Raw genomic sequence first — 27,784 nt, 5'->3', positions numbered from 1 at the left:
CACTGTAAAAATAACACTAAAAGTGTTTAGTAATTGTATAGTTCTTTAATCCCTGGCGGTACAGCATCCAGTATATAATGCTGCATGGCTGCACACTTATAAGGTCCCGAAGGCGAGACCTATTGGCTATACCAATGCTTGTTATATATTGGTCTCAGATTTATTTATTGTGTGTCTCATTTATTGCCACTGTGATGATAAATGAAAAGCCTAACTGCTCGCCCACACTACCACTAAGGAGAGCATTAGTGTTATCTGCTTTAGCCTCTGTAAAACCTGTGGAGATTTTGGTTTAGTACATAGAGATCCAGCTTCCTACATTGATCAACTAAAAATGACTGCTGCTTAGGTATGGCCAGCCTCTATCCTATAACGCCAGAAGTGCTTTCCTGGGTGTTCAAGTGTGAGAACAGACTTTTTATTTTTAGTCTTTTACTACTTGCACTGAGATGTTTGACATTTCTTTGTTATTGCTCCAAGTTTCAAATGGTTAAGATCTTTTTTAACAGTTGACTGATAAAAGTGGCTTTGTATATAAGACCATGTACAACTTTGACTAAACACAACTGAAATTGGTAACTTTTAATTTTTGTTTTTCCATTCAAATGCTTGATGATTTTATTCTGTCTCAGTGCAGGATTTGTATGTGTAAATATTTGGTGTTAACTTTGGGTGAATGTTGCCTATAAATCTAGAAAATGCATTTTACACTGGCTTCAATACACCCTAGGCAAAAATGTTTTTGTTAAGCACCGTGTTATGTAGAAGCATCTGCTTTTGGGTTGGCTTGCATTGATTTTATTGTAATGCAGAACTAAATTCGCAAAATAGATGCCCTTGGGTAAAAGTCAGATTTGATTTTCTCTGATTACTTGCGTAGCTTTAGGATTCCAGTGCAATCACTTGGGTAGAGCAATCGGCAAATTGAACACCGATATGATCCTCACTCATTCCTTGCTTTACAGGTCACACTTCAGATGATTGTCTTAGATTAAAGCTCAGCAGTGCAAAGCAGCCAAAGTCAAATTTTTCCTGTTTGTTCTGCCACTTTCACAATTTTAAAAAATAAATAAATCTTTTTATTGTAAAACAAAAAGCAAACAACAAGTGCCTTACATTACGAAATAAAACCAATATATATGCAACATAATTGGATGGACGTACAACCCCCAGGGACGAAAAAACACAATTCACAAATTACGACTGAGCGCTGCCAAGAAAATACAAAATAAGGGGCAGTGCAACGAGCAGCCTCATCACTCCCACCACCCCGAACCACAGGATAATTGCAGAACAGGATAGGAACAGGTGGCAAGAGAGCAAGACATATATTCAAGCGATCTATTAGCATGACACAGGCTATGACCCAGCAGGAACACCGGGAAAAAACAAGAGAAGCAGCACAGTCCCTGAGACCCATCCACCCAAAACAGGAGATTATCCGCACAAGGCACCCCATTACAGGAGAAACGAAGGAGAAGAGACTTAAGAAAAAACATAAAGGACAATACGACAAACCCCCAATCCCCCCCACCCTCCACCCCTGCATAAGGCTTCCGCCCCACCCCAACTAGCAGTGTGGCTGTCACCCCAACAAACTTGTTACTAAAAGTAGAAAATGGAGGGGGAGGAAATCGACACACAGGCTCCCCTCCCCCCCCCGCCGGAAACAAACAACCCCCATCTATAACAAAAGCGAACAGGAGAGTCAATTAAAACAATCAGGGGAAGTTATAGTCCTTACCCACCCCACTACAAAAATAATGGTAGCAAATCCCATATCCATCGTAGCCATAATATTAGTCCCGTACAGTCAAGCTCATCCTTGGCCCTTCCGATCTGCATTACGGACTCGCACCAGTGGAACACCTCCCTCGGCAGGAGAGGAAAAGGGAAAAAGGAGAGCAAAGAAAGCAAGTCCAGGAACAAACAAGAGTCGCAGGCCATCAGAGACTCCAATCGAACCAAAACACTCCCACTCCGACGATATGTCTCGACCAAATAGTATCAGAAAGCATGACAAAAGCGCCAAGGGGGAAAAAGAGAGCACAGCAGACCTAAAGTCACGAAAAAGAGACTCTGATCGCAAAGAGCCGAGAGGTTCCACTTCCATGAGGCTCAATAGCAATTGCGGCATTGCACAGACGAGTCCGAAGGCTTCTGTAGGTACTGTTCCGCTGGCCGAGGGCACAGACGTGGCGTCCAACACGGGACCACCATCCGCCGACCGTACATGCGCCGCGGTAGACCCCGATTGAGGGGGATCATGCAGCGATTCAGCATCCGGCCTCGAGAAATCGACATTGATCGCACCAACAGAGAGTTTGTGGACCATTTAGTCCACTTGCAAATGTAGAGCCCGATGGCGGCCAGAACGGTCTTCAGCGACGGTTCACACCCCGGCTGGTCCATCTCCGTTCGAACAATCACGGAGCCGACGGCCACGGAGCGCGGCTGACCAAGTACCGTCGTAGCGAGCAGCGTTCAGCGGCCGCTAGCGAGGACCCCAACCCTTCGACTCCAGGGAGGGACCGTACCCGGTCCCCGGGAGAGGGGACTCCCGCCCACGGTAACAGCAGTGTCTCGGTATTTCACCTCCGACAATAACCAGACCGAGTAACCGCCACCGGGATCTGGGAGGTTGACTTCCACAGAAAGAGACCGGACCCTGCCTGGGTCCCACGGCCGATGTTATTCAACTGCAACCGGCTGGGCCAGTACTGGAGGTCCTGGCTCACCGGCCGGGCTAGGCCGAAAGTTACAACATGGTGTAACTCAGTCGATCAAGTCGGTAAAAAGCTCGGGATTGCACCATTAGACTCCGCAGTTATTTCTACACGAATACGTAGGGTGAAAAACCAGGATTTGAAACAGGATATTCCGGCAGGGGACGGAGGCCGGCGGAGCCGGGAGCCTAAGCAGCCATCTTGTTTGCGATCGTAACTCCTCCCATTGCCACTTTCACTATTAACTGACTCATTTTTAGCCTGCTCCATAGGTAACTAACAACTACTCACCACGAAAGAACCTATTTTTTTATTTTGTGTTGCTCATGAACAAGGCCATTATGAGTTGGGTTGTTGCACGCAATGTTAATTTTAAGTAATTCTTGTGCAAGTTAAACATTTAACTGAAAATAATTTTTCTGGTGGTTGTCGGCTTACTGGTTTACAATCTTCACCACCAAAGGGAGTGGTTGCTATTTGTAGTTCCATAATTCGAATATTTGTAATGATGATGGTTGTTTGTATGCTGCATTTGTAATGGGATCTCTATGCTGTCTAATAATATCCTCCCCAAAAACAAATGTTGCTGGAGAAGAAATGTGTTTTCAGTATGTGTGAAATGATAGGTGTATGACCTCTTTCTTGCTGTGATTGCTGGAGACAAGGAGTCCCTTTGAGCAATGGGATAACGAACTTGCCCAGTATACCAGCTGTGAAGCAAATGTTAACTAATAGCCGCATAGGCTTGATTGTGCTGAAAGGAGTTCAAGTCGCTTTGTAACCCGGGTCGTGACCTGAAGCTGTGGCGTCAGGATCCTTCTCGGATAAAAAGGCCTCTAGAGACCAGGGCAGCTCCCTTAGACTTAAACGTTTTAAGCTCTTATCATTTTATGGAAAACTTTTGACACAACTTTGATTTAACTGAATCCTTGAGCACTGCAACCGCTACTTATGCTATGTGTACGCCTCCTTTGCCCTGGATATGACAGGACTTTATCTGCAAATTGCCTGGTACTGTTGGGTCTCTGGATTCCTAGTGTGAATGCTTATATGTACTTCAACATCAGAAACTATTGCACAAGATATTTCCTTTCAAGATGCATTGGCAAATCTTAATGTTGACTTTTAGCAGATATGTTTAACCTTTTAACTTTTGTATTGTTTGTATATAATATAGCATATTAGAACATTTGAAGGTTTTTCTTGTATCTTCTAGCCCGGGAATAGTAATTCATTGTAGTATAAGTAAACGTAAAGCTCTTTTGAGCCCGCCAAATACTCCCGTAATTTCAACCCGAAAAGACTGATCTCCTGTACAAAGAACGTTGGATGGCATCTAGGCCAGTGCAGTAGGTGTGGTTGCAAAGGAGATTGAGCTGGCGGCGCGCCGGCTATCATTCACTCACAATTTCCCTTTCACTACAGCTCCCCCTCTTACCTTTCCGTCAGGGTGCGGCGGGCACCTTGGGAAGATCTCACCCTGCCAAGGGATACCAGTTTACAACCATTTAAGCACCTGTGGCTTCCTTTGCCCATGGATGACTTATCTCCTTTGCTCCTGCACCCCTCTCGAGGAAAAAGCGCACCCCATACTACTAGCGGATCAGTTGCCAATGCCTATCCCTTGGGGCTTAGTGTTTGACTTCTACTGAAATCATATTCAGAAAGGACAAAGAAATGGTGGAGTCCACCCTTTCCTCACTTATAGCCCACTTAGATAAAGTAGAAGCGGCTATGAAGAACATATTAACCACTTGGCTACATCTGGATACCCACACACATTACCATCACCTCTTCAAGGCGTCACCCCAGCTTCCATAACTGCATCAGGGGTGGTGGATGGGTTAACGTGTTTTGTTGGGATCGTTGGTGCGACAGGCCCAGGGGAACAAAGACTCCCTATAAACCCAGCGAGAAGTAATGAAGGAGAGAGGGGCTTGTCACCCCCTCCTGCTTTGCTACCCACTTAGCCATGCCCGTTTGTGATGGTTCTAGCAGGTGTTCCTCCCTTGGTAGAGAATAAGGTTGAATCCTATAAGGAACTGCGTAACGAAGTTACTCACTGGCTTAATGGCAATGTCTACCCATGTGCATGTTTTTATAATGAAAATATAATGGCTCGAGAGAGTGAGCTGGGTTTGCCTCTCCAAGAAAAATATAGAGGGTGACTGTCATATCTTCCATTTTGTCTCCTGCTGTTGCTGCTAGAGCCTTTAACATATTGGAATTACTTGCACATTCAAGGGCAGGGTAATATTGCTCCATTGGGCTACTTTTATCGGCTGCCTGGAAGACCTGCGTTTTTTCTATCAGCCTAACTATACAGCGAGTAAGCTGTTCTACTATTTCTACTAATAATCCTTATGCCCCTCTCTCTGACCTTAAGCAATTGGACTGACTCACTGAGGTAGAAAGTTACATCTGAGGCTGCAGTTATACCCATGGCTGGGGGGAGGTGATGTCTGGGCTAAGGCCTTACTCTACAGATGCAGGAAAATTATGTCGGCCTCAGATGTAACCAATCGGGGACTACCAGTGGCCTCTCCCCCTGGGAATACTGTAGGCCGAACGTTTGTGATTACTGATGGGCCCAATAGTAAAGAATGCAATGAAAGGCTCTCCCTAGTCTCTTGGAACATAGCAGGTCTCTCCACCAAACTTCCACACCCAGAATGGGGGGCTTTTATTGACTGACGTGACGTGACGTGTGTGTGCTCCGAGAGACATGGGCCACAAAAAGTGAGCAAAGGGACAGCTTTCAAAGCTACAGTAAGTTCACCACTCATTCATTGTCTGGCCGCCCTTCTGGTGGCTTGTTAATATGGGTCAAAACTACATTAGTGGGCAAAGGAGAGAGATTTCAGTGCAGTCCCTGGACATACTGGGGCTAGAGGCTGTTGAGCCTGGTGGGAAGTCCTGGCTACCTTTTAAAGTTTATAATAGGTCCACTTATTTTAAAGTTGCTTCCCCAACTTTAGAGCTGTTGTACAGTCTAGCCAAGTCGCACATCACCATCCTAGCAGATGATTGTAACATTACATTCGGGGCTAGTGCATGTTTCTCAGACCTAATAGCTGCAGAGGATTTATCTTGGGGCATCACCTTTATAGACGTGCCACCTATTACTAGACGATCTGCCACAGCCTGCAAGGAAGCAGTATCTGCTTGTTGCATGGGCTGAGAGCTTGTAATGGACATACAAAATCAGACATTGCACAGTCTCTTACTTTTCACCGACTCCATTTATAGGAGTAGAATCGATTATATCCTCTTAGACGTTACAGCGAGGAAGTTTTTGATTGACAAGGTAATCCTCCATAGACTTGAAAGTATAATTTTCCTCTGGTTTTGGGCATGGGGTAGCATGGGAAGAGGCACCGAGAAATGCCCCAGGTTGTGCGTGTTTGAAGTCACTAACTCAAGGAGGGCACTAAAATGGAACGCTATTGTTTCTTCCAAATTTTTAAAGGGAAAGAATTTGCTCATTTTTTAACTTTATTTATCTGTTTTAAACTGTATTTCTTATGTGGATTTTATGCTTTTATGACAATCGTCGAATAAAGCTTGCTTGAAATGACAAATGGAACGCTATTGTTACCTCAGAAGATGCTAGCGTAAAAATCTGAGATTCTGCTTTCTACTCTAAATCCAGTAGTTGACAGGCTAGATAATGGTGATCTTCTTTTACCTTGTCATAACGATTGCTTTACAAAGTATAGGGAGGTTTTTGAGAAGAATTTCTAGCTTGCAAGGAAGTCAGCTAAAAAGAATTCTTGATTTAATTCTACATTGTGGGAAGCAAAGCGTGCCATGCTGAACGCTATCAAGAAGGGAACAGAAGTGCGATTCCAGTAGCCAAAGGGTAGTATAAAACTGCACTCCAGACATCTCAAACAAATTGGAATGATGAATTATGTGCTGACCTTTTAAGTGCACCAACTAGTAAAGATGTGAATACACTTTGGTACACTGTCAAACATGGCTCTTCCCATGTGGAAATGCATCCAGAAATTCATATTCAGGGTGAAGTATGGGAGACTCATTTTACATTTTTGTACGCAAATGGTTTCCCTTTTGACCTACAAGCCTTGTATAGATGATGCCACCCCTCAGCCCTTTGGTAGTCTGTGGCGGTCGTCACTCTGAACAATGTCTACATTTTTCTTTAATCGCTATTGAGAAGGCTGTGACCGCGCAAAAGGGGAAGGCTGCTGACTAAGTTGAGATCCTTTTGCATCTCTTCTGATCAAATTTGGATATCTTGACCCCATATATCAATACAGTTTCAAACGCCATTCTTGCAGGTGCTCCTATAGCTCAGACCTTTAAACGCACGGAGAATGTTCCCCTATATAACCAGCATTGGCAAAGCCAGTAGCACTCTCCTATACAAGAGCTCTTTGCAATGTGTTTTGCCATGTATACCAGTGTGACTGCTGTTCAGCATGGCTAAAAGTTAGTGACGTAGATTGTCAGTGGAATGGGGCTAGTAGTGTCGTGGACTGGGGCTAGTAGTGTCGTAGACTGGATCTGTTGTAGTAGTGTCGGAGAGAAGAGTTCTGTGGCAGAGAGGAGGGCGGCTTGTGTTTGGTTGGGGAGGCTTGTGTTTGGTTGGCGCGGCTTGTGTTTGGTTGGGGCGGGACGTGTTGGGGCTGATTGGGATTGGGGCGGGGTGTGTCGAGTTGGGTGGGGTTGATTGGAAGGGGGTGGGGCATGTCGGGTTGGGCAGGGGTGGGGCATGTCTGGTTGGGTGGGGGTGGGCCTGTCGACTTGGGTGAGGGCGGTGTCGGGATGGGTGGTGGGGGCGGGACGGTGTCGGGATGGATGATGTGGATAGTTAGAGTGAAGGACTTGCAGAATGCAAATTATAAGCGGACACGTTTCTTATTGTAATTTTTAAACTTATCATGGTTGATTTTCTTGGTAATTTGTACATGTGTTTGCGCTTTAGCTCCTATGTATTGTTGCAAAGCTGTCTCTTATGTGGTTCCCCCAAATACCACACAGCTTCCTTATTTCTGGTTTTATAGTGTTTTAGGTTCGTACTGTATTTTTAACATTTATAAATCTGGATCTTCAATTGATGACCTCTGCATGATTGGACTATAGTTTGCTCTTCCTTTGCTGACTGGTCTATTTAAGATTTACTATTTGATTTCTGTATCTATTTTAGATGAATTTGTTATTTTGATATATACTCTGTTATGTTTTGTGTTCTTAAATGGTTTGTATAAACCTAACAAAGTTATGATATGCCCTTGTATACCACCTTGTATACCATTCAAGGTTAATTACAAAATGTAAATATAAATAGCATATGTGTTCCAATTGGCCTGGAATGTATTATTCTTAAAATGTATAGCAATGAGGTAGTAAGAGGCTAATATTGACGAGAGATATACAAACAACACTTACATATGTCAGATTTCTTAATCCAGAAAGGTCATCTTTTTCTTTTTTTCTTTGTGTTTTAGGTCAGAACATGAAACGCGAGTCTGGCAGGAAGGTACAGACTGGCAACATCAATGCGGCTAAGGTAATATTCCACATTGTCCATCACACTGAGAAACTAAATGCTGATAACTTACATGCTGCCATTTGCAGTTTTTGTACAAGATGATGTACATGACACAGGATTTTTGATAGTCAGTTACATCTACCTGAGCAGTTGTTACCATCAATATTAAGGCAATGTCTTGGAAGCAGCTATTCCTCCCATTTACTTATTTATTTTTTTAAGAGGATGTCTGCTATTTGAAAACCTAATACTCTGCTGGCATAATAGTTTCTAACTTTGCTCCTAAGCTGCCACTTATGTCTCTGTCTTTTTTCCTCAGTACAGTACTTGGTTCCAAGGGACTTTAGCGGTTAATTATTTCACACACTCTAGTAGAATGAGTGTGTATTTAGTGGAGATGCTTGTGCTCTGAAGTTGCTCCTTGATCTTTACCATTATACATCATGATTTATCTACCATATGGTCGTGTTCAGATTCACTTTTGTATTTAAATACTTTTGATGAATATGCTTAGTACTTATTGTTACCAGTCTATAAGTATGACTGCAGGTAACTACAGGGTTCTCGGGAATGTGGTGTTGTGTCAACAGCTCAACGGTCAAATCAACACAAACATGTAAGGATTAGCCCAATCTCGTAGCAGAACTTTACCCGACACAATTCAATTAATGTCATACAAGATTGTACAACTTACACTTTATTCATGAGATGCTACACGAACACTTAGTTGGCCTGTAACTGTCTTCCATCCTGCAATGTTCCTGGCCCCACTGTTACTCCACCGCTCTACCAGGCTGTAGGCAAGGATTTGGTTTAGGTGCGTATCACTCGAGTTCTCTATAGTTAAGTGTACAGCTCCGTTCAATGTCCTTAGTTGCTGTGATACTAGGAGTTCTCCATCGGGGCAAGCAGATTTGCCCACACCTCTCAGTCTCTCTTCCCCCAGGTGCATTGAAGTCCCATGGTTATCTAATCGTGAGTGACAGCCATTTGGGCAGTGTGACAGTGCTGGTGACCTTCCTGCGCTCAAGGGGTGGTCTCTTCTTTTCTTGTTCACTGTAGCAGCTCTCGTGAGCAGTATGATTCTTAGTAGTACTGGCTCTGGTGGCAGGCATATGCAGTTTCACTGGTCTTTGCCAAGGCAGTCCTATGGGGTTGGCTGCAGACCAGCATTTCAGCTTGGGGAAAGTTGTGGTCTCCAAGGTGAGACTTCTTCCTTAGTGTTGGGTCTTCGGTCCGGTTTGGGGCTTGCTGCTTTGGTAGCGATTCATTTTACAGTCTCATTTAAGCTCTTAAAGATCTGTGCACTGAGACAGCGAGTCTCTTTCTCAGTAAAAGGTGTCTCATCGATTGTTCTCTCTGAATCATCTGCTACTTCTGTGTGCTTTTCATGTGGGAACAAGCTGAAGCTCTCCTCCGGGACCGTCTCTCCATCCTGCAGGGCCAGGCATGCTCCTTCGCTCTCTCAGCAGTCAAGACAAGACAGGATTCGAGGCTCTTCACAAAGAGCCTTTGCTCTTCCATCATAATTTCTTCAGGCGATCTTCTCTCAACTCAGGGAGGCTGGCTTTCAGGCAGACACCAACCTAGGTCAATAAGTTTGGACTGGAACACAGTGGAGTGTTTTGGATTCCCACATTTATACTCTCAAACCGCCCTCCCCTCCACACGACAGGGATGTGGATCCTCTGTTGCAAGCTGCAGAACACACTTTGGGTTGGTTACCTTTTGCAATGTTCTTTCCATGTTCATCTCTAGACACAACTTTGTGCAAAAATGATGACCCAATCAGCAGTGGGGCTGGCTCCAAGCAGGAGTAACCACAACATTGGCACACTGAAGTGCACCTAGCTGTGATGAGCCTTCCTGAAGAGTAATCTGAGATTGGGCAGGCCCTTCCATAAAATCTTTCTTCCCTTCAACACCAAACTGCAGACCCACCCCCTCACCTTTAACATCTAACAATTGAAAGTGCACAGAATGAACTAAACCATCGTTTGCTTAGCACTGCTGCCTTTAGAAATTTTATTAAGGCAGTCTGCATTCTCCTTACTGGGTTTCAGCCCTCCAAATACAGGAATGCAGGCAATACACTTCTAGTGTCTAGGGAAGCTATCCTTCTCCTCCACCATGCTACAAACGTGGACATCTAAAATGGATCCTGCTGGCATTAGTGCTCCTACTATTATTCAGACAGAGTTCTACTACCATATATTGTGCCCCATGCTCACTACATGAACACTCACTCTGCATGCACATGGGATGTCGGTGTTAGGTCCTGAGTCTTACATGACCAAGGAACTGTGCATGTAGGGGCTAGTAGACCACACTTTCGCTGACACTGGTAAAAAGGTCTGGTCAAAATTCAAATCAGAAAGCACCGTAGACTGCCACCAAATCTTTACATGATATTTATTTTATTTTTATTTAAGGAGTTTTATATAGCGCTAGCTGGACTCGAGGGTATCAGAGCGCTTCACAGCAAGTAAAGTATGTGCAAATAGGCAGTACATGGAGTATAGTAGAACATAAGTGTTTGTGCCGGATATTGATCGAGCAAAGGAGTGATCGAGCAAAGGAGTGATCGAGCAAAGGGAGCATGGAGGGTGCAGGTCAAACAAGAAGAGTATCCAAAAAGTTTTCTGTTCAAACAGAACGAGTATCCAAAAAGATTTCTTGATCAGTGTCGGTGTCACCGGTCAAATAATTAAAGTTAGATGGAGTGCCGGCTAAGGAACTTCCTTGGCTCCTATTGGTTCGCTCGAGAGTGGTCGAGGAAGATGACTTTGAGCAGGTTTTTGAATTTTGTAAATGAGGGGATCGTTCTGATGGGGGGGGGGGTAGTTCCAGATTTTGGGGGCGTTTCTAGCAAACTATTTGGCCACGTTTTTTTGCTTGCGAGTTTTCAGCGGGATGAGTAGCAGAGTGTTGGAGCTCCTGAGGTTCCTGGACTGGCCGGTCCTTTTGAGTTTGGTGGCCAGGTATTCCGGTTTGCCTGTGTGCAGGGCTTTGTGCTTGAGGCAGGCTGTTCTGAAGTTGGCTCACAACTCAATTGGGAGCCATTTAAGTTCTGAGTGCATGGGAGATGTGTTTGAATTTCTTAGTTCCGGTGACCATTCTGGCTGCTGCATTAAAGGTTGTTTTCAGGGGGGCGAGGTGGGATTTTGCTGTACCAGTTGGGGCTGCAATCCCATAATAAATTCTGGAGAGCACGAGTGTTTGGGTGGCTTGTTGAAGGTCCTTGGGCGGGAGGAAGGGTTTTATTTTGTACAGAAATTTAAAATTGAGAAAGGCACTTTTAGCGGATCTTGTAATGTGTTTTTTCATGTCCAGTTTCGGGTCTAGGGTGATACCTAGAGATTTTACCGAATCCGCCCTGGTGAGGTTACCATTGAGGGCATCAATAGCTTTGAGCCATTCTGCAATATGGGGGTTTTCGTCTTTGTTGGAGATGAGGAGTATTTACGTTTTCTCTTGATTGGCTCTCAAGTAACCACCTGAAACTCAATGTTGTACCTCTCTGAGCGTGGCATTGAGTCTCTGGCTGTCTATGAAGGTGGTTTCTAGATATAACGGCATGTCCTCCACATAAGTGTAAAGGAATGTTGGATTTCCTGAGCAGAGTGGTAAGGGCTTCAATGTAAATGTTGAAAAGCTGAGGGGAGAGCACTGACCTTTGTGGAACACCCCTGTTAACGGGGTGGAGGTCGGACTCGAAGTTTTTAATATTTATTCTTTGTGAGCGGTTGTGGCGAAAGGAAGAGAACCAGTGAGGGCCGTCTCTTCAAGACCAGCCCTTTCTTGTAGAACTTTGATGAGCAGTTTGTGATCGACTGTATCTAATGCAGCTGATAGGTGCAGGAGGATGAGAAGGCAGCATTGGTCCGATTTAAGTGACTTGTGTAGATAGTCTATGACAATGAGGATTGCAGTGTCAGTGCTGCAGCCTTTTCTGAAGCCCGATTGATGGGGATCTAGAAGATTGATGTTGTCCAAGTGTTGGGTCAGCTGAGGAAGTACACATCTTTGCAGGATTTTGGACAGAAGCGGTAAGTTCGATACAGGTCTAAAGTTATTCAGATCCTCCGTGTCTAGTCATGGCTTTTTCCGCAGTGGTGTGACTTGACCAACTTTGAGGCAATCTCGTACGACTCCTGATCTCAGTGAGCTGTTAATGATCTTGCACCATAGCAAGGCTAGAACGAGCTTCAGGTCCTGGTCAGTTGAGGGGGTAGCTGATCCAGGGTGTGGCAGGAGGGTTTAGCGTTGGAGAAAGTTTGTCTATCTCTGCTTCCTGAATGGGAATGAGGGAAGACCAGTGTTTTGGGGGGAGGTCAAGTTTTGTTTGTTTGAGACGCCTGGATCTCAGTGGAGGGGATGAGATTAGAGCCAAGTGAGAGATCGATCTTGGCGATTTTGTCGTTAAAAAAGATGGCGAAGTTGTCACAGCATTCTATGGATGCCTGAGTTGAGGTTGTCGCTGGCTTAGAGGTTTGTTTCTTGATGATATTGAAGAGTTCTTTGGGTCGGTTTTATGCGGTATCTAGCGCAGAGCAGAAGAAAGATGTCTTTTTGTTCTTAATGTGCTTTTTGTAATTCCTGCTGGCTGCTTGGAGTTGATTGTGATGGGGGGCGGTGGGATTGTTCCTCCAGATTCTTTCTGAGGCTCTTAGATGTCTTCTTTCTTTATTGATGTCAGTGGTGAACCATGATCTGGATGGAATGTTCCTGAATTTTTTTAGTTTCAGAGGGCAAGGTGGTCCAGGGTGAGTTGGTAACAAGGAAAGGACTGGGCTGTTCCTGGTTATAAAATTACAGGTCAAAGGGAGAGTGGATATGTAGGGGGGCTAATAATTAACCAACCTCTGGGTATCCATTTTGTTGGATATAATGGCCTCACACACCCTTGCAGGTGTCATGCTTCATCATTGGCAATGCTCCTCGTTGGGTGGGCGGTGCAATACCCAACGGGCAACACCTCAAAGAGGGGCTCTTTAGCAGAGATCTTTTAATCCAACTGCCCTTGGGTGAAGTTCGGGTGAGGGGCCTGAAAGGGATGTAGACTGTATGTGAAGTTAAAATAGCGCAGGGGTACCAGAAGGAACTTTATTCAGGTGGTCTCATGTGCTAACTAAAAACAATTAGCCTGGGAGGTTTGGAAAGTAATGTTTTCCTCACTCCCGACTAAGCTAATAGGTGAGGGTTGTGGTCGACATGTTTCTCGCGAAGGCTTATTTACCAGCGATTCTTCAGGACCTATAAAAAGTACTCATTGTCTACAATTATGCTGATCTATCTATGTATCAGTGCTTATGTTTATGTTTACGAAATGGGAGTACCTGCATATACATTGTTCCATGCCTAAGGGTCACAGGTTAAATGTAGCAGCAGTGTCTGACGGGATAGACATCGGTGAGTCATGCCTCTGTAGCTAAGTTTGGTGCTCCCGTGTCCTCTTTGTGTAGCCTACCCCTCTCCGTCAGACCTGGATAGTCGAGGGTGAGCGTCATATTCGAGTCGTAGAGAGAGGTGACTTCGATAGTTGAGGTGATCAGTGATGTTTGGGAGGAGCGAGCTTATTCTTTCTTCTAGATCAGCTTGAGGGATCTGAGCTGTGTTCCTAATCCATTTGGGGGGTCCTGCATGGGGTATTGAGTTAGGACCGCGTGGTTGATGTGGAAAAGGATGATGTAATGGGCGGACCAGTCTATATAAAGGATGTGGTCGATGATGATTGCATTGCTTTCGGCAATAATTGGGTCGAAGGTTGCTCCTCTGTGGTGTTTCTTCTGAGCAGTGTTGGGTCAGATTGTTTTCTAGTAGGAGGTTGTTTAGGGTTTGAATAAGCGTTTTTTTTTTGTTTCATTCCATCTTAGATTGAGGTTGCCAAGAATTATATTGTTTGAGTTTCCGAGTGCGCAATGGGCAATCAAGTCAGAGAGGTGTTCCCCGAATTCGGAAGAGTTGCCTGGGGGGTGGTACAGGAGATGGCAAAGTGATGGCCTGTTATCGCTTGTCTTGATGTTGACTGAGAGACACTCAAAGGAGCTATACAGGCAGTAGACCATTTCCGTAATGGAGATGTTATTCTTGTGAATGATTGCTATGCCCCCTCCCCTTTGCACTTGCCTGTCTTTGTTGATCATTGTGAATCCAGGAGGCACCAGCATGTCCATGCTGGGGTAAGAGATTGTTGAGCCAGGTCTCCGTGATGAATGTTATGTCTATATCATGGGAGAGGATGGCTTCTGCTAGTTTGGTTGCATGTTTGGAGGCCGAGCTGCAGTTTAGGAGCATGCAGTTAATGGGGGACCCTTCTTTGCTCAGATGCGTAGTAGATGGGGCTCTAGGTAGAGAAGTTAGGTGAGCTGGGGCTCTAGGGTCTCTCGTGGAAGGTGTTCTCTTCTGACTCCCGTAATTACTTGGATCCTAGATTTGGGGGAGGACTTAGAGGGAGAGTCATAGGTTGAGGCTAGGTTTGTCGCTTCCCTTGAGGAAAGTGCGGCTTTTGCCATTCTGGGTCTCTCAGAGCGATTCTCAGTACCAGTTCTCTTGGTCAAAGGCCGGGACCTGGGGGGGGGGGGGGCACTGGAGGGGGGGGGGGGCACTGGAGGGGCGGTACCATGGCACGCCGGGTTGGGTGAGATTTGGCGGTGAGGTGGGGGGCTGATTGGGCTTTTGGATCGTGACCAAGTTAGATAAAGTTTCGTTCAGGCCTCGGATCAAGATTACAAGCTGAGTTTCCAGGAGTTTGAGGCGCTGAGTCGTGTTATCCAAGGTGGGAGGGGGGGGTTGTCTGGGGCAGCATTGCCAGAGGAGGAGGGGAAGGGGGGGTGGGGTCCCAATCATGGTGGCTATTGGGGGAGGAGCTGCCTGGTTTGTCTCTGGGAGGGATCATGGGCAGGAGGAGTACTGGACTTGTGTGGACTGGCCTTGTGTGGACTGAGGGCGGAGTGGGGCTGTAGGGAGACTGAGCTAGAGGGTAATGCTCGTTCCTGGTTGGCAGGTTGGGATGGGAGAGGAGCCAAGGGTGGGAGGGCCGTCTGCCAGGGGGGCATGGGATCTTTATTCGGAGGTGCAGATTTGCAGGAGGTGACTCGTGAGGGCGAGGAGGGGGGCCTCGAAGAGGACACGAGAGCGGTCTGGCACCTCACCTGACGTGGAAGGCTCACTGGGGGGAGGAGAGGGGTCAGGCCAGGTCGCGTAGTGTGCAAGCGTGCCTTTTTTAGCGAGAGGAAGTGGGAGTCGAAAACCTTGAGGTTATCGTTATTAGCCAGTATCAGGACTGTGCCATTCGAGTAGATGGTTATGGAGATGTTACCACTCAGCATCTGGTGGTTCGGGAGAGAGGTCATCAGTTTGCGGCTATGGGATGTGATGGTAGTTTTGGAGATGTGTGATGAGGATGATCCAGTTGTTGGGTCTTTCAGTATGGAAGACTTTTATCCATTTTTATCTGCCCTTTAGAGGAGCAATGGAAGGTGTCTACGAATAGTGTTTCGGGGTGCTGTCTGATCAGTCTGTTTGAAGTGTCTCTTCGCTTTACTTGAGTGGTTGGAGGGGAAAGTGATCGCGAATGAGTTCGGTCAGGAGAGATTGTCATGCGGACGAGAGAGTGCTATCTAGTCCGGAGGGGGGTGGTTGGGGAGCTCGAGAAATTAACCTCCCGGAAGGAAGGGACCAGTGGAGAGGGGGGCGGGCGGACTCTTCTCTAGGACCAGGTTTGAGAGTCTGTGTTGGGCTGGTATCTTGGGAAGGGGGCCTGTATCGTTAAGGGTACTCTCTATAGGTAGGTGGCAGGGGCACCTCTGCCAAGATGCGACGGTGGTTCAGAGATTAGGTCTGAGGTGGGCATTTCGGGGACAGGCATCTGGAGGCTGCCTACACTAACCTGTGAGTCTTTGTTATGATGACGGGAGCGTTGGAGGGGGGTTGGATCTGGACCCTCTTGTAGCCGGTCCTTGTTTAGTCCCTGGTGGCCATTTTGGGGACAGGCACCTAGAGGCTGCCTACACTGTCCTGTGAGTCTTTGTTACGATGTCCGGAGCGTTGGAGGGGCATTAGATCGAGGCACTCTTGCTGCCGGTCTTTGGCGAGATCTCCAAGGCTCCCCAGAAGTAATCAGGAGAGCTCGATGAATTCATCCGAGGGCGGCCATCTTGGTGTCAGGCACTTTAGTGCACTCAGGGTAGCCCTTGCAGGGTTGCTTCAGTCCTGTGCTTGTGTGTCCTGGGGAGCAGGCGCAATCGGCTTGCGGGGCCTGGAGGCTGAGTTCGTTCTGTTGAGTAATTCTGTTTATGCTGATGGAGATTTATTTTTCGAAAGTCGTGAGAATGGCGGCCATTACAGGGTCAGGCACAGTGAGATCTTCCTTTGAGTCTCGGGGCTCAGCTCCCGCCTTGGGACAGCCTATTTACTGTCTGAGGTCCAGCAGATCCAGCCTTACTGTGGTAAGGTGAATCAGGGCCTTGTGGGATCTTCCGGAGGCCTCGATATTGTACGTTCATGGCGGACATCATGGGGTCAGGCAGCGGGGGCTCAAAGTGTTGAGTCCCGGGGCTCCGCTCCTGCCTCTGGACAGCCTAGCTTCCGTCGAGGGTCGCAAATGACCCGCCTTACTGTGGTCAGGAGGATCAAGGCTACCAGAGGTGGTCTTGTGGCCTTATTGCTGGCTAATTCCCATAGTGACTCTGCGACTGGCGGCCAGTGCCCGTCAGGCGTCGTTGCTTGCGGCGGCTGTGCGTTCGGTGCTTAGACTCTGGGCTAAAGAGAGTATTGTCGTTCCGGCTCTGCCAAAACTCTCCGTCTGGCCTTTGGAGGTCGTCTCCGATGGTCGCTTCGGTGGCGGTGGAGCTCCGAAAACCACAAGGTGTAGCCTATTCAGGATGTACTAACAGTACCGAAGCGAGGGTCCCTCTCGTCTCTGGAGCTGCGTCGTAGGATTGTAGTAATGTCAGAGATAGGGCACAGAGAGGGAAGGCGGGGTGGTGTCTAGGATTGTAGTAGTGTCAGAGGTAGGGCACAGAGAGAAAAGGCATGGTGGTGTCCAGGATGTGTAGTAGTGTCAGGGCACAGAGGGAAGGCAGGGTGGTGTCTAGGATTGTAGTAGTGTCAGAGATAGGGCACCGATAAGGAAGAGGGTGTCTGGGATATGTAGTTGTGTAAGAGATATGACAGAGAGAGAGGGAAGGGGGGTGTTGTCTAGGACTGTAGTAGTGTCAGAGATAAGGCACAGAAGGAAGACAGGGTGGTGTCTAGAATGTGTAGTAATGCCAGGGCACAGAGAAGGAAGACTGGATGGTGTCTTGGATGTGTAGTAGTGTCAGAAATAGGACACAAAAAGGGTATCTAGGATGTGTAGTAGTGTCAGTGATAGGGCACAGAGAAGGAAGAGGGTGACTAGGAGATGTAGGTGTGTCGGAGAGGACACAGAGGGAAGGCATGATGGTGTCTAGGATGTTTAGTAGTGTCAGGGCACAGAAGAAAATGGGTGTCTAGGATATGTAGTGTCAGATCGGGCACACAAATTGAAGGCGGGGTGTCTGGGATATGTAAGGGTGTCACAGAGATAGAAGGCGGGGTGGTGTCTAGAATGTGTTGGGATGTCAGGGACAGACAAGGGTGCCTGCTGTCTAGGATGCGTAATGGTGTGCGAGATACGATGATACTCAGGACAGGAACCATTGTCCACTTTCTATCGTGAAGGTATGTCTGGTTTTCTCCTTCAGGTCACTCGACAGGTTCTGGACCTCACAGCTTCAGGGGCCTACGTAGGCCTTTGCTCTCATGCTAGCTGTGCATGCTTCCAGCGCAGCAAAATAAATTGTGATACCAGCTACACATGTCTGGCATTAGGGCAGAAGTACTCATCCGTATACCATGCAAGGGGCGCTCGCTTCCCAACACTCCTATGATAACAACTAAAACAAAGACTTTGGATTATTGTTGTATTGCTCAAGTTCATGTAGTTTATTCTACCTCAACCATACCCTTGCACCTTGATGTTCTTCATTACGATGAGTGTATGCTTGCTACCTCCAAATTAGTCAAGTCAGTTGATTTTTTTAAAAGCCCTTTTGTTTTTGCATTTGACTCCTTTGGGTGAAAAAGTGGCTCTTACTTTTGGGAAAACCTTATTTTATATTTTTTTTGTCAAGTCAAGATTTATATAGCGCGCTACATACCCATAGGGTCTCAAGGCGCTTGAGAAAGGGTGGGGAATTACTTGTCGAATATCCAAGTTTTGAGTTGCTTTCTGAATGCTAGGTGGTTCTGAGTAAGGCGAAGGTGGGTGGGAAGTGAGTTCCAGGTTTTAGCTGCCAGGTAGGAGAAGGATCTACCACCCATCGTAGTTTTGTTGATGCGAGGTACAATGGCGAGGGCTTGGTTGGAAGATCGTAGCTGACGGGAGGGAGAGTAGAAGGACAGTCGTGTGTTGAGGCATTCGGGTCCAAGTTCGTAAAGTGCTTTGTGTGCGTGGGTTAGGAGGCGGAAGGTAATCCTTTTATTTACGGGAAGCCAGTGGAGGTTTTTCAGGTGACCAGAGATGTGTTCTTTACGCGGGATGTCTAGTATGAGTCTGGCTGATGCGTTCTGGATGCGTTGGAGTTTTTTCTGGAGTTTTGCGGTGGTACCGGCGTATAGGGTGTTTCCGTAGTCCAGGCGGCTTGTGACCAGTGCGTGGGTGACCGTTTTTCTAGTTTCGGTGGGGATCCAGCGAAATGTTTTTTTGAGCATGCGAAGGATGTTGAAGCAGGATGATGAAACGGCGTTGACTTGTCTGGTCATCGAGAGTGAGGAGTCCAGGATGACGCCCAGGTTCCGTGCGTGATCCGTCGGGATGGGTGCTTTTCCAAGGGCCTTTGGCCACCAAGAGTCATCCCAGGCGGAGGGGGAGGTGCCTAAGATGAGGACTTCTGTTTTGTCTGAGTTCAGTTTCAGACGGCTGTGCTTCATCCACTCGGCTACTTCTTTCATTCCTTCGTGTAAATTGGTTTTGGCGGTGTTAGGGTCTTTGGTGAGTGAAAGGATCAGTTGAGTGTCGTCAGCGTAGGAGATGATATTGAGGTTGTGTTGGCGCGCGATGGTCGCGAGGGGACTCATGTATACGTTGAAGAGGGTGGGGCTGAGTGACGATCCTTGTGGCACCCCGCAGATGACTTCAGAGGCCGCTGACTTGAATGGTGGGAGGCGGACTCTCTGGGTTCTTCCGGTAAGGAACGAGGTGATCCATTCCAGTGCTTTTCCTTGGATTCCGACGTTTCTGAGGCGTTGCAGGAGGGTGCTATGACAGACTGTGTCGAAGGCAGCGGAGAGGTCGAGGAGGATGAGGGCGACTGTCTCCATTGTCCAGTAGAGTTCGAATGTCGTCTGTTGCTGCGATAAGTGCGGTCTCGGTGCTGTGTTTGGCTCGGAAGCCAGACTGTGAGGAGTCGAGGGATTTGTTGGCTTCGAGGAAGGTGGCGAGCTGGTTGTTGACAGCTTTCTCGATGACTTTGGCCGGGAATGGAAGAAGCGAGATGGGGCGGTAGTTTTTGAGTTCGGTGGGGTCAGCTGTGGGTTTTTTCAGAAGTGCGCTAAGTTCTGCGTGTTTCCAGCTTTCCGGGAAGGTGGCGGAGTTGAGGGAGCAGTTGATGACATCTCGTAGGTGTGGTGCTATGATGGAGTCTGCTTTGTTGAAGATGTGGTGAGGGCAAGTGTCTGTGGGGGATCCGGAGTGGATGGAGTTCATCAGGCGGATGGTGTCCTCAGTGGAGATTGTGTTCCAGTGGTTAAGGATGTTCAAGGGGGGTGAAGGTTCTGCAGAAGGTTGGGTGGGTTGGTCTCCGGGTCGGTTGTCGAAGCTGTTATGGATGTCTGCGATTTTGTTGTGGAAGAAGGAAGCTAGGGAGTCGCAGAGGGCTTGGGAGGGGGTGATGTCATTGGAGTTGGCTGATGGGTTGGTAAATTCTTTGACGATGTTGAATAATTCCTTGCTGTTGTGGGCGTTGTTATCTAGTCGGTCTTTGAATGCGGTTTTCTTGGCAGACCGGATGAGTTGGTGGTGTATGCGGGTGGCGTTTTTGAAGGCGTCCCTGGTGCTGGTGTTTGGGTCTTTTTTCCAGGCCTTCTCAAGGGAGCGACAGAGTTTCTTCGATTTCTTAAGATCATCGTTGAACCAGGAGGCGTTTTTGCTGCCTAGTTTGATTTGACGTTTTTTCAACGGTGCTAGGATGTCGGCGCTGTTGGATAGCCATTGGGAGAGGTTAATTGCTGCTTGGTCGGGGTTTGAGGAGTGGGCAGGGGGGTTTTGAAGAAGTGATGAAGAGATCTGATCGATGGTGATTTTGTTCCAGTTTCTTCGCATAGTAGGTTGAGGATGGTTGTGGGTTGTGGTCTTCTTGTAGATAAAGTGAACGCAGCTATGGTCCGTCCAATGGAGAGCTGTGGTGTGACGGAAGGAGACATGTTTGCTGGAGGTGAAGATAGGGTCGAGTGTGTGTGACCTGCGATGTGGGTGGGGGTAGTGACAAGTTGTTTGAGTCCGAGGTTGGCGAGATTGTCCAGAAGGGTGGTGGTGCTGCTGTCATTGCTCTTTTCCAGGTGAAAATTGAAGTCTCCCAATAGAATGTAGTCCTCGGAGGGGAGGGCGTGTGGGGTGATAAAGTCAGTGATGTCGTCCCTGAATTGTGCACGGGGTCCTGGAGGTCGGTAGAGGAGGGTGCCTCTGAGTGTGGTCTTGGGGTCGGTGTGGATCTGGAGGTGGAGGTGTTCGGCGTTGGCAAGGTTGGCGTCGGAGCTGGTTGAGATGCGGATGGAATTCTTATGGACGATAGCGATGCCTCCTCCTGTTTGCTTGATGCGGTCCTTGCGGATGATCTTGTATCCTTCCGGGATGGCAATGGTGATGTCTGGTGCTGAAGAGGCATTCATCCAAGTTTCTGTTAGGAAGGCGACGTCTGGTGAGATGGTGTCTAGTAGATTCCAGAGGTCGATGGCGTGTCTGTGGACTGAGCGGGTGTTGAGCAGGATGCATTTAAGGTGGTTGGTGTCAGGTCTCTGTATGGTGTTGGCAGATGAGGAGTTGGTTTTGGTGCTGTCGAACTTGCAGGAGTTGCAAGAGAAGGGTCCATGGGTGTGTCCAGGAGCGGCTTGGGCGCAGTTGGGGGATCGGCCGGGGTTAAGGGCTAGGAGGGTGGTGGCATCGTAGGTGAAGCGAGTGGGCTGGGCATTACGGGAACCAGGGGGTCAGGCGCTTGGCGCGGTCCAGGCGCGGACGGGCGTAGACGGGCTTACCTTTGGCGCGGCCGTAGCGCGTGGACGCTGCGCGTTGGGACATGAGCCATATAAGGAGAGTGGAGGGGGCGGAGCGTGGGAGGGGCAACAGGGAGGCGGTAGTGTGGCTGAGGGGCGGGCCAGGGGATATCAACAACAACAAAATGGAGGGTCAGAGGAAAAGGCAGTCAGGGGCAGCAACAACAGAAATACGACGAGTGAGCAGCACAATCGGAGCAAATGCGCAGTTTAAATGAAACACAATTACAAACGATCGCGTGAGCAGTGCTCTAAAATCAAATGCACAGACAAGCCTAGAATGATTCCAACAGCCTGAGCGAGGTCGCGCTGAATGAGGCAGATATTGACAGTGGCGCTATGCGTGTGAGGCGCTATAATGCAAGGTAACAGCAGTCCTGTGTAAAGCGCGCTATAACGATACCAGGGAGCGTATATTTATTTGTTAAAAGGAAATGAATTGTACAATCCCACACATTAAGGGCGTCGGCTTCTCTCTTAATTTTAATAGTGTAGCTCTGCAGTGCTAGCAGTTGGTTAGAGATTTACCTTTCTTTTGGTTTATACATTGTAAGACGTGGTGTAGGTATATTCAAACTTGCACCAGTTTCTCCCCACCAATGAGCTTTAATTGTGGCACACATCATATATACATAATAATATACCCCTAAACATGAGGTGGCATCTACTAACTTTTTCCCCCCATGTAAGAGAGTAGGGTCTGCTATCCTATGGTCACCCCAATTTTTTGCTTTTTTTGCTTCACTGGTTTTCGACTTAATGTGGCTGTGGGTCTGCTAATCAGACCCACAGCCCTGCTGTTCGCTCTCTAAATTCGCAACCATGTACTTTAGGTACATCACCAATTGGGATTGGGTCACCTTATGAGCCCTTGTACAGTGTACTATACGTACCCAGGGCATAGGTGCATCCAAGGCCTACCAGGGGCTGCAGCATATCTTTTGCCACCCCTGGCTGGCCATCCAAACTGACACAACTGGCTGTTCACTCAGCTGGGGCAAGGTCGTGTAATCACCCTTGCTTAGATATAGTATACCTATGTCTAAATCTATATCTGGACACATATACACCTATAAGTCACTCCTACGGCAGGCCTTAACAATCCTGGAGGCAGAGTGCTTGGTTTTATGTGAGATGGTGCTCTAGCATGAGCTGAGCCTGTCTGCAGCTTTCGGAACCATGTCCTTGTAGCTGTTCCAGGATATTGCCATACCATATACTCTGAAGTGCTTTATAATCCTCGCGGTTAGATGCTATCTTTGGTTTGGCTTTATCAAAACATGTAGTGTAGTAAGGTGTCGCACGCTTTGGAATACTACCCCCTCGCCAGTTCTGGCGATGGGGGTAGCATTCCACCCTTCTAGAGGGATAAGACCTGTTGCTAACAGTAATCCCGGGTAAAATTAACCAGAGCCTCAACATCACAAAATGGATGCTGCTGCTACAGACACAAGTCTGGCCTCCTGCTGCTGACCGAAACCGCGGCAGGGGAGGCCTGGACAAAAGGTTTCCTGTCACAGGGAGGTGCTAGCACCACCCCAGACAGGAGCTAGTGGATTGGGGCAGGGAGGGCTGAATGAAACTAGACACTGCCTGGGGCACACAAGGTGTCCCATGCATAGCCCAGTTCAAACCGGTGCTGGGGCACTCCAGCCCCAGCCCTGGCGCGAAACTGGACAAAGGGAAAGGGGTGTAACCACCCCCTTCCTGGGTCCCACCCATAGGAGGGACCTAGCAGGTAATCCAGCCCCTTGATTTGGAATAAAGGTAGGAGCTGTATCCATAGACTTTAGATAATCCTGACTGAAACTTTGAAACATAACTCTGGACCCTTCGACATCCTACTCGACGTAGAAGACTGAAGAATCTCCCTTGTGGTCAAGGAGTGACCACCCTGTGCAAGCAGACACCATCAAGCGCTCAAAGGTTTGCTTTGTCGTTGCTCCCGCCGGAGCTCGAACGACAGAGATCGACAAGAACCTGACTTCCAGACATCCAACAGCCCGATCCACAGCAAAGCTGAGACCCGTGGAGGCAACTTGAGATGTGGGACCGGCCATCTTGGAAAGCCAGCGAAGTGCTTCCTGTGCAGCTCCCGAGGCACCCTCGAAGCTGTGCATTGGGGATTGAGAAACCCCAGCCCGGGCAGCTTTTGCACCGAAGATCACCTCTCCACACTCAGAGTGCTGCGTGGGGCCCTTTTGCATTTTCCTGCTCGACGCATCTGTCCGGTCTCTTGCCCGTTGGCTAGTGGCCTCTATGACGACAAACCTTCGAATTTTCAACGCTGGTCTGGTTGCTCCAGACTGGCCCCCTGCTCCCCTGAAAAGGAGCAGCCCATCTGACCTTGCTGGTCTGATCCAGAAGCCATCTTTGATTCCTGCGTGGGTTGCATTTGCCAAGGCCTGTTGACTCCGAATCGAGATCCAACACCGCCGACAGCGAGAGCCTTAGTTGGACAGTCCGTGTCCACAACCTGATCGTCGTCGACACCTCTTGGTCCACGTGGCAGCGGAAACGAGCTTCACGGCATCACCTGATCGCAACCAGACATCGCCTGGTTCCTTCCTGGTCACTGGCTAGTGACCCAAACTCTGTCCCCTCTGCTTTCAGGTACTCTTAATCTTCGATCCACCCTTGGATCCAACCGGACTCTTCTCTCCCGGTCGCCTGCAGCATCTTTTCTGCAAGGCTCCATAGAACTTCACGACGAAACCCGACACACTTTGACACCTATGCACCCGCTTCCTGTGGGTGAGGTAACGTAAGTACTGCGGTGCTCCTGTAGAGATTTACATCCCAAGTGTCCTAGTTTTAAGTCGTTAAGTTCTAGTCCAGTCAGAAGACTTCTAAATCTGCAACTTTCTAACTTTACGCACCCATTGACTTCTGTTGGTGCACACGTGTGCATTTAGACACACCAGCATCCTGTGGGCCTCCTACGTCCTAACTGCTGTTAGTCCAGTGTAGCCCCAGCGATTCCCAAGGCCCTAGGCCTTACCATTGTTCGTGACGTGGTTCTTATACCACTATTTTAGTATATGGTTTTACGGGCCACCGGGGCCTATCCATATTTGTGCAACTTTTGTATGATATATTAAGTTTCTTGTTATACGCTTGTGCTCATAAAGAGTTAAGGGGATTTATTTAGAAATAAATACATGTATATTTTGAATATATAACCTGTGTGGTGTCCTCTCATTTGGTATTAAAAGGTTTGCATATGGTTAAACAGCTGGCTTCAGATGCCCTCTTGAGTTTAGCCTAACACTGCTTTTGTCCATGCTACCACTAGGATAGCTGGTCTATAAGGTTGACTTTACAACCCTCACCATAAGGGTTGTTTGGACTGGTGCAAGGTGTTCACTAGAATAGTGAACATCATATACCATGCCAACTTCTCACATTGGTGTGCAGCGGTTGGGATTTGAGCTTGCTGTTTTGCCAATTGTAATTATCATTTGAAAGATCACATTAGGTACCATAGGTACATATAACAAAGCTTAAAATACTTAAGTTCAACTGAACTTTGTTGTAGAGGAAAGGGCCTAGCACGCCCGGACTACAACTCCTAGGGAGAATCAGTAGGTAAACACTCAGTGTAGGTAGGTGCATACACTCCCACCTCACTAGACATGTCTGGCACAGGTGAACCCTCTGGTTCTCTACCTGTGGAAAGTGACCTGCCCAAGGCACCCTCCAGATATGAGATGCTCAACCTCCGAGAAATGAGGTCACTGTGTACCTCAAGGAGGTTGAAACAGGGTTCCAACCCTACCATCCAGCACCTGCTAGAAGTCCTAGAGGCAGGTGTTCTTGTGAAGGCCTCTAAACCAGGCCCCCCAGATCAGTCAGGTGAAGGAGTACCCTCTACAGAAGATTACCCCTTAACTCCAGAAGTAGAAGAGGAGGAGGAAGATTCTGATGATGGAGGAGATGGCCAGGTTCAAGTCAGGAGGCTTAGCCAGGCTAACCTAAGTTTGCATGGGAATGGAGAGGAGTTCCACCTTTCCAGACCTAATAGTAGACTTCACCCAGGCAATAGAAGGGAAAGGTCTCCTTCCAGGGAGTCTCTCCTCTCTAATGCCTAAAGGGGTTCTCAAAGGGGAATGCCCCTCCCCAGAGAAGAGAACCGAACATGAGGCTAGGATGAGAGCTGTCGTACTTCGGATTGAGAATGAGGAAACCGCCCTGTCCCAAGCTAAACTTGCTTTAGCAAGGGAGCAAAAGTCCAGTGGATTAGATTCCACTGGTGGCAGCAAGATCCCCAAGGATATAGACCGGTCCTATGATCATAGAAACCTGAGTAAGATTGTGCCCCCTTACAAAGATGGGGATGACATCCACAAGTGGATAACTGCTTTGGAGAGGGCCTGCATGGTACAGCAGGTTCCCCAGGGTCAGTGGGCAGCCATCTTGTGGCTTTCCTTTTCAGAAAAAGGAAGAGACCAGCTCCTCACTGTTAGTCATGAGGATGCTAAAAACTACACTGTCCTGAAGAGTGCTCTAATTGATGGATTTGGCTTAACCACTGAATAGTACAGGTTAATGTTCAGAGATACCCAGAAGACACAGACTCAGGACTGGACTGACTTTGTTGATTGTGCCACTAAGGCTCTGGAAGGTTGGTTACTGGGAAGTAAATTTAAGGACTAAGGATTGTATAATTTGATCATGAGAGAGCAAATCCTTAATTGTCAGAACCAGTTGCACCAACACCTGATTGACTCCGATCTGACCTCTCCCCCAGAATTGGGAAAGAAGGCAGACAAATGGGTCAGAACCAGGGTTAAGCAGAGACCCCAGAACCAAGGTGGTGACAAGAAAAATGCAGACCAAAAGGGTGGTGATCAAAAACAAAAAGACCAGAAGTCTTCTTCAGGCCCCCAAAATACTTCTAAGGAGGGGGGTCCCAAAACTCTAAGAAAAAGAAAGAAGGTCCAAAGAAACCTTGGTGTAACTACTGTAAAACTGCCTCTCACTGGTTTAGTGAGTGCACCAAGAAAGGTACAGCCCCTACCACTGCAGCCCCTAAGACACCTGCACTCCCTAGTACAGTCAGCAGTGGTAGTTCCCAACCCAAGGCTTTAGTGGGGTTAACCATGGGTGGATCCTGGCCTAGTCAGGATTCCTACTCTGGCTGTTCTGATCTGTGATGTGGACATGGCTATGTCCACTACTGTGAGTCCCAATACTTTGGGCAAGTACAGACAGACACCTTTGATAAATGATAAAGTGGCTCAAGCGTACAGGGACACGTGCCAGTGTCACTATGGTGACACCTAACTTTGTGAACCCTGGACAGATTGTACTGGGTGATAATTACCTACTGACCAATGCTAGCAATGTCACTACTACACATAGTGTGGCAGTTGTTAATTTCTCCTGGGGAGGGGTAACTGGCCTCAAAAGAGTTGTGGTAAGCGCAGACCTCCCAGTTTAAATGTATTTTGGGCAATGATCTAGAGAACTCAGTATGGTCAGAAGTGGAGTATAGGACTCCTGCAGAGATGCTAGGTATTTCAGCACATGTCCTTGCTGTGACCAGGTCACAGGCCAAAAAGTGCTTACCTGAACCTGTGCTGGATCTTGAAACTATAGACCAGACACAACTCAAGAGAAAGAGCAAGAGAGTTAAGGCAGTTCCTTCCCCCCCTTGCCCCAGGTTGAGGATCAGCCCTCCCAGGAGGATGATTCCGTGATCCAAGAGGAAACTGTCCTAGAAGAGCTTGAACCTGATCAGGTTGAGTTTCCTAGGACAGGGGGACCCTCAAGGGCAGATCTGGGGCAGGCTCAGTTAACTTGTACTTCTCTTGAAGCCCTCAGACAGCAGGCTGCTGGGAATGCTCAAGGTACCCATAAAGTATATTGGGATGATGGGCTCCTTTATTCAGAGGCTAGAGACCCCAAGCCTGGTGCTTCCAGGAGGTTGGTTATACCTCTGCAATTTAGGGGCTTCCTTCTTACCTTGGCCCATGATATTCCTTTAGCAGGACATCTAGGCCAGAACAAGACCTGGGACAGGCTTGTCCCTCACTTTCACTGGCTCCACACGTCAGAAGATGCCAAGGAGTTTTGTCGCTCCTGTGTCACTTGCCAAGCCAGTGGCAAATCAGGTGGCACAACAAAGGCCCCCCTCATACCACTACCTGTGGTGGGGGTACCCTTTGAAAGAGTGGGGATAGACATTGTTGGCCCAATGGACCCCCAAACAGCATCTGGGCACAGATTTATACTGGTGGTAGTG

General features: G+C 47.8%; 1 protein-coding gene across 1 annotated transcript in view; it reads left to right on the top strand.

Moving 5' to 3' along the window:
• CCT3 (chaperonin containing TCP1 subunit 3) overlaps positions 1-27,784 on the top strand; it is a 194,239-nt gene that overhangs the window by 14,756 nt on the left and 151,699 nt on the right. The window contains exon 2 of the mRNA XM_078670260.1: positions 8,201-8,262. Coding sequence (XP_078526386.1) covers positions 8,201-8,262 — 62 coding nt within the window. The remainder of the gene's footprint in view (positions 1-8,200; positions 8,263-27,784) is intronic.

The sequence above is a fragment of the Lissotriton helveticus genome, chromosome 12 (genome assembly GCF_964261635.1).
Source record: "Lissotriton helveticus chromosome 12, aLisHel1.1, whole genome shotgun sequence".
NCBI classification, from domain to species: Eukaryota; Metazoa; Chordata; class Amphibia; order Caudata; family Salamandridae; genus Lissotriton; species Lissotriton helveticus.
The sequence above is the reverse complement of the archived record's forward strand: the minus strand, read 5'-3'. Positions and strand labels throughout refer to the sequence as shown.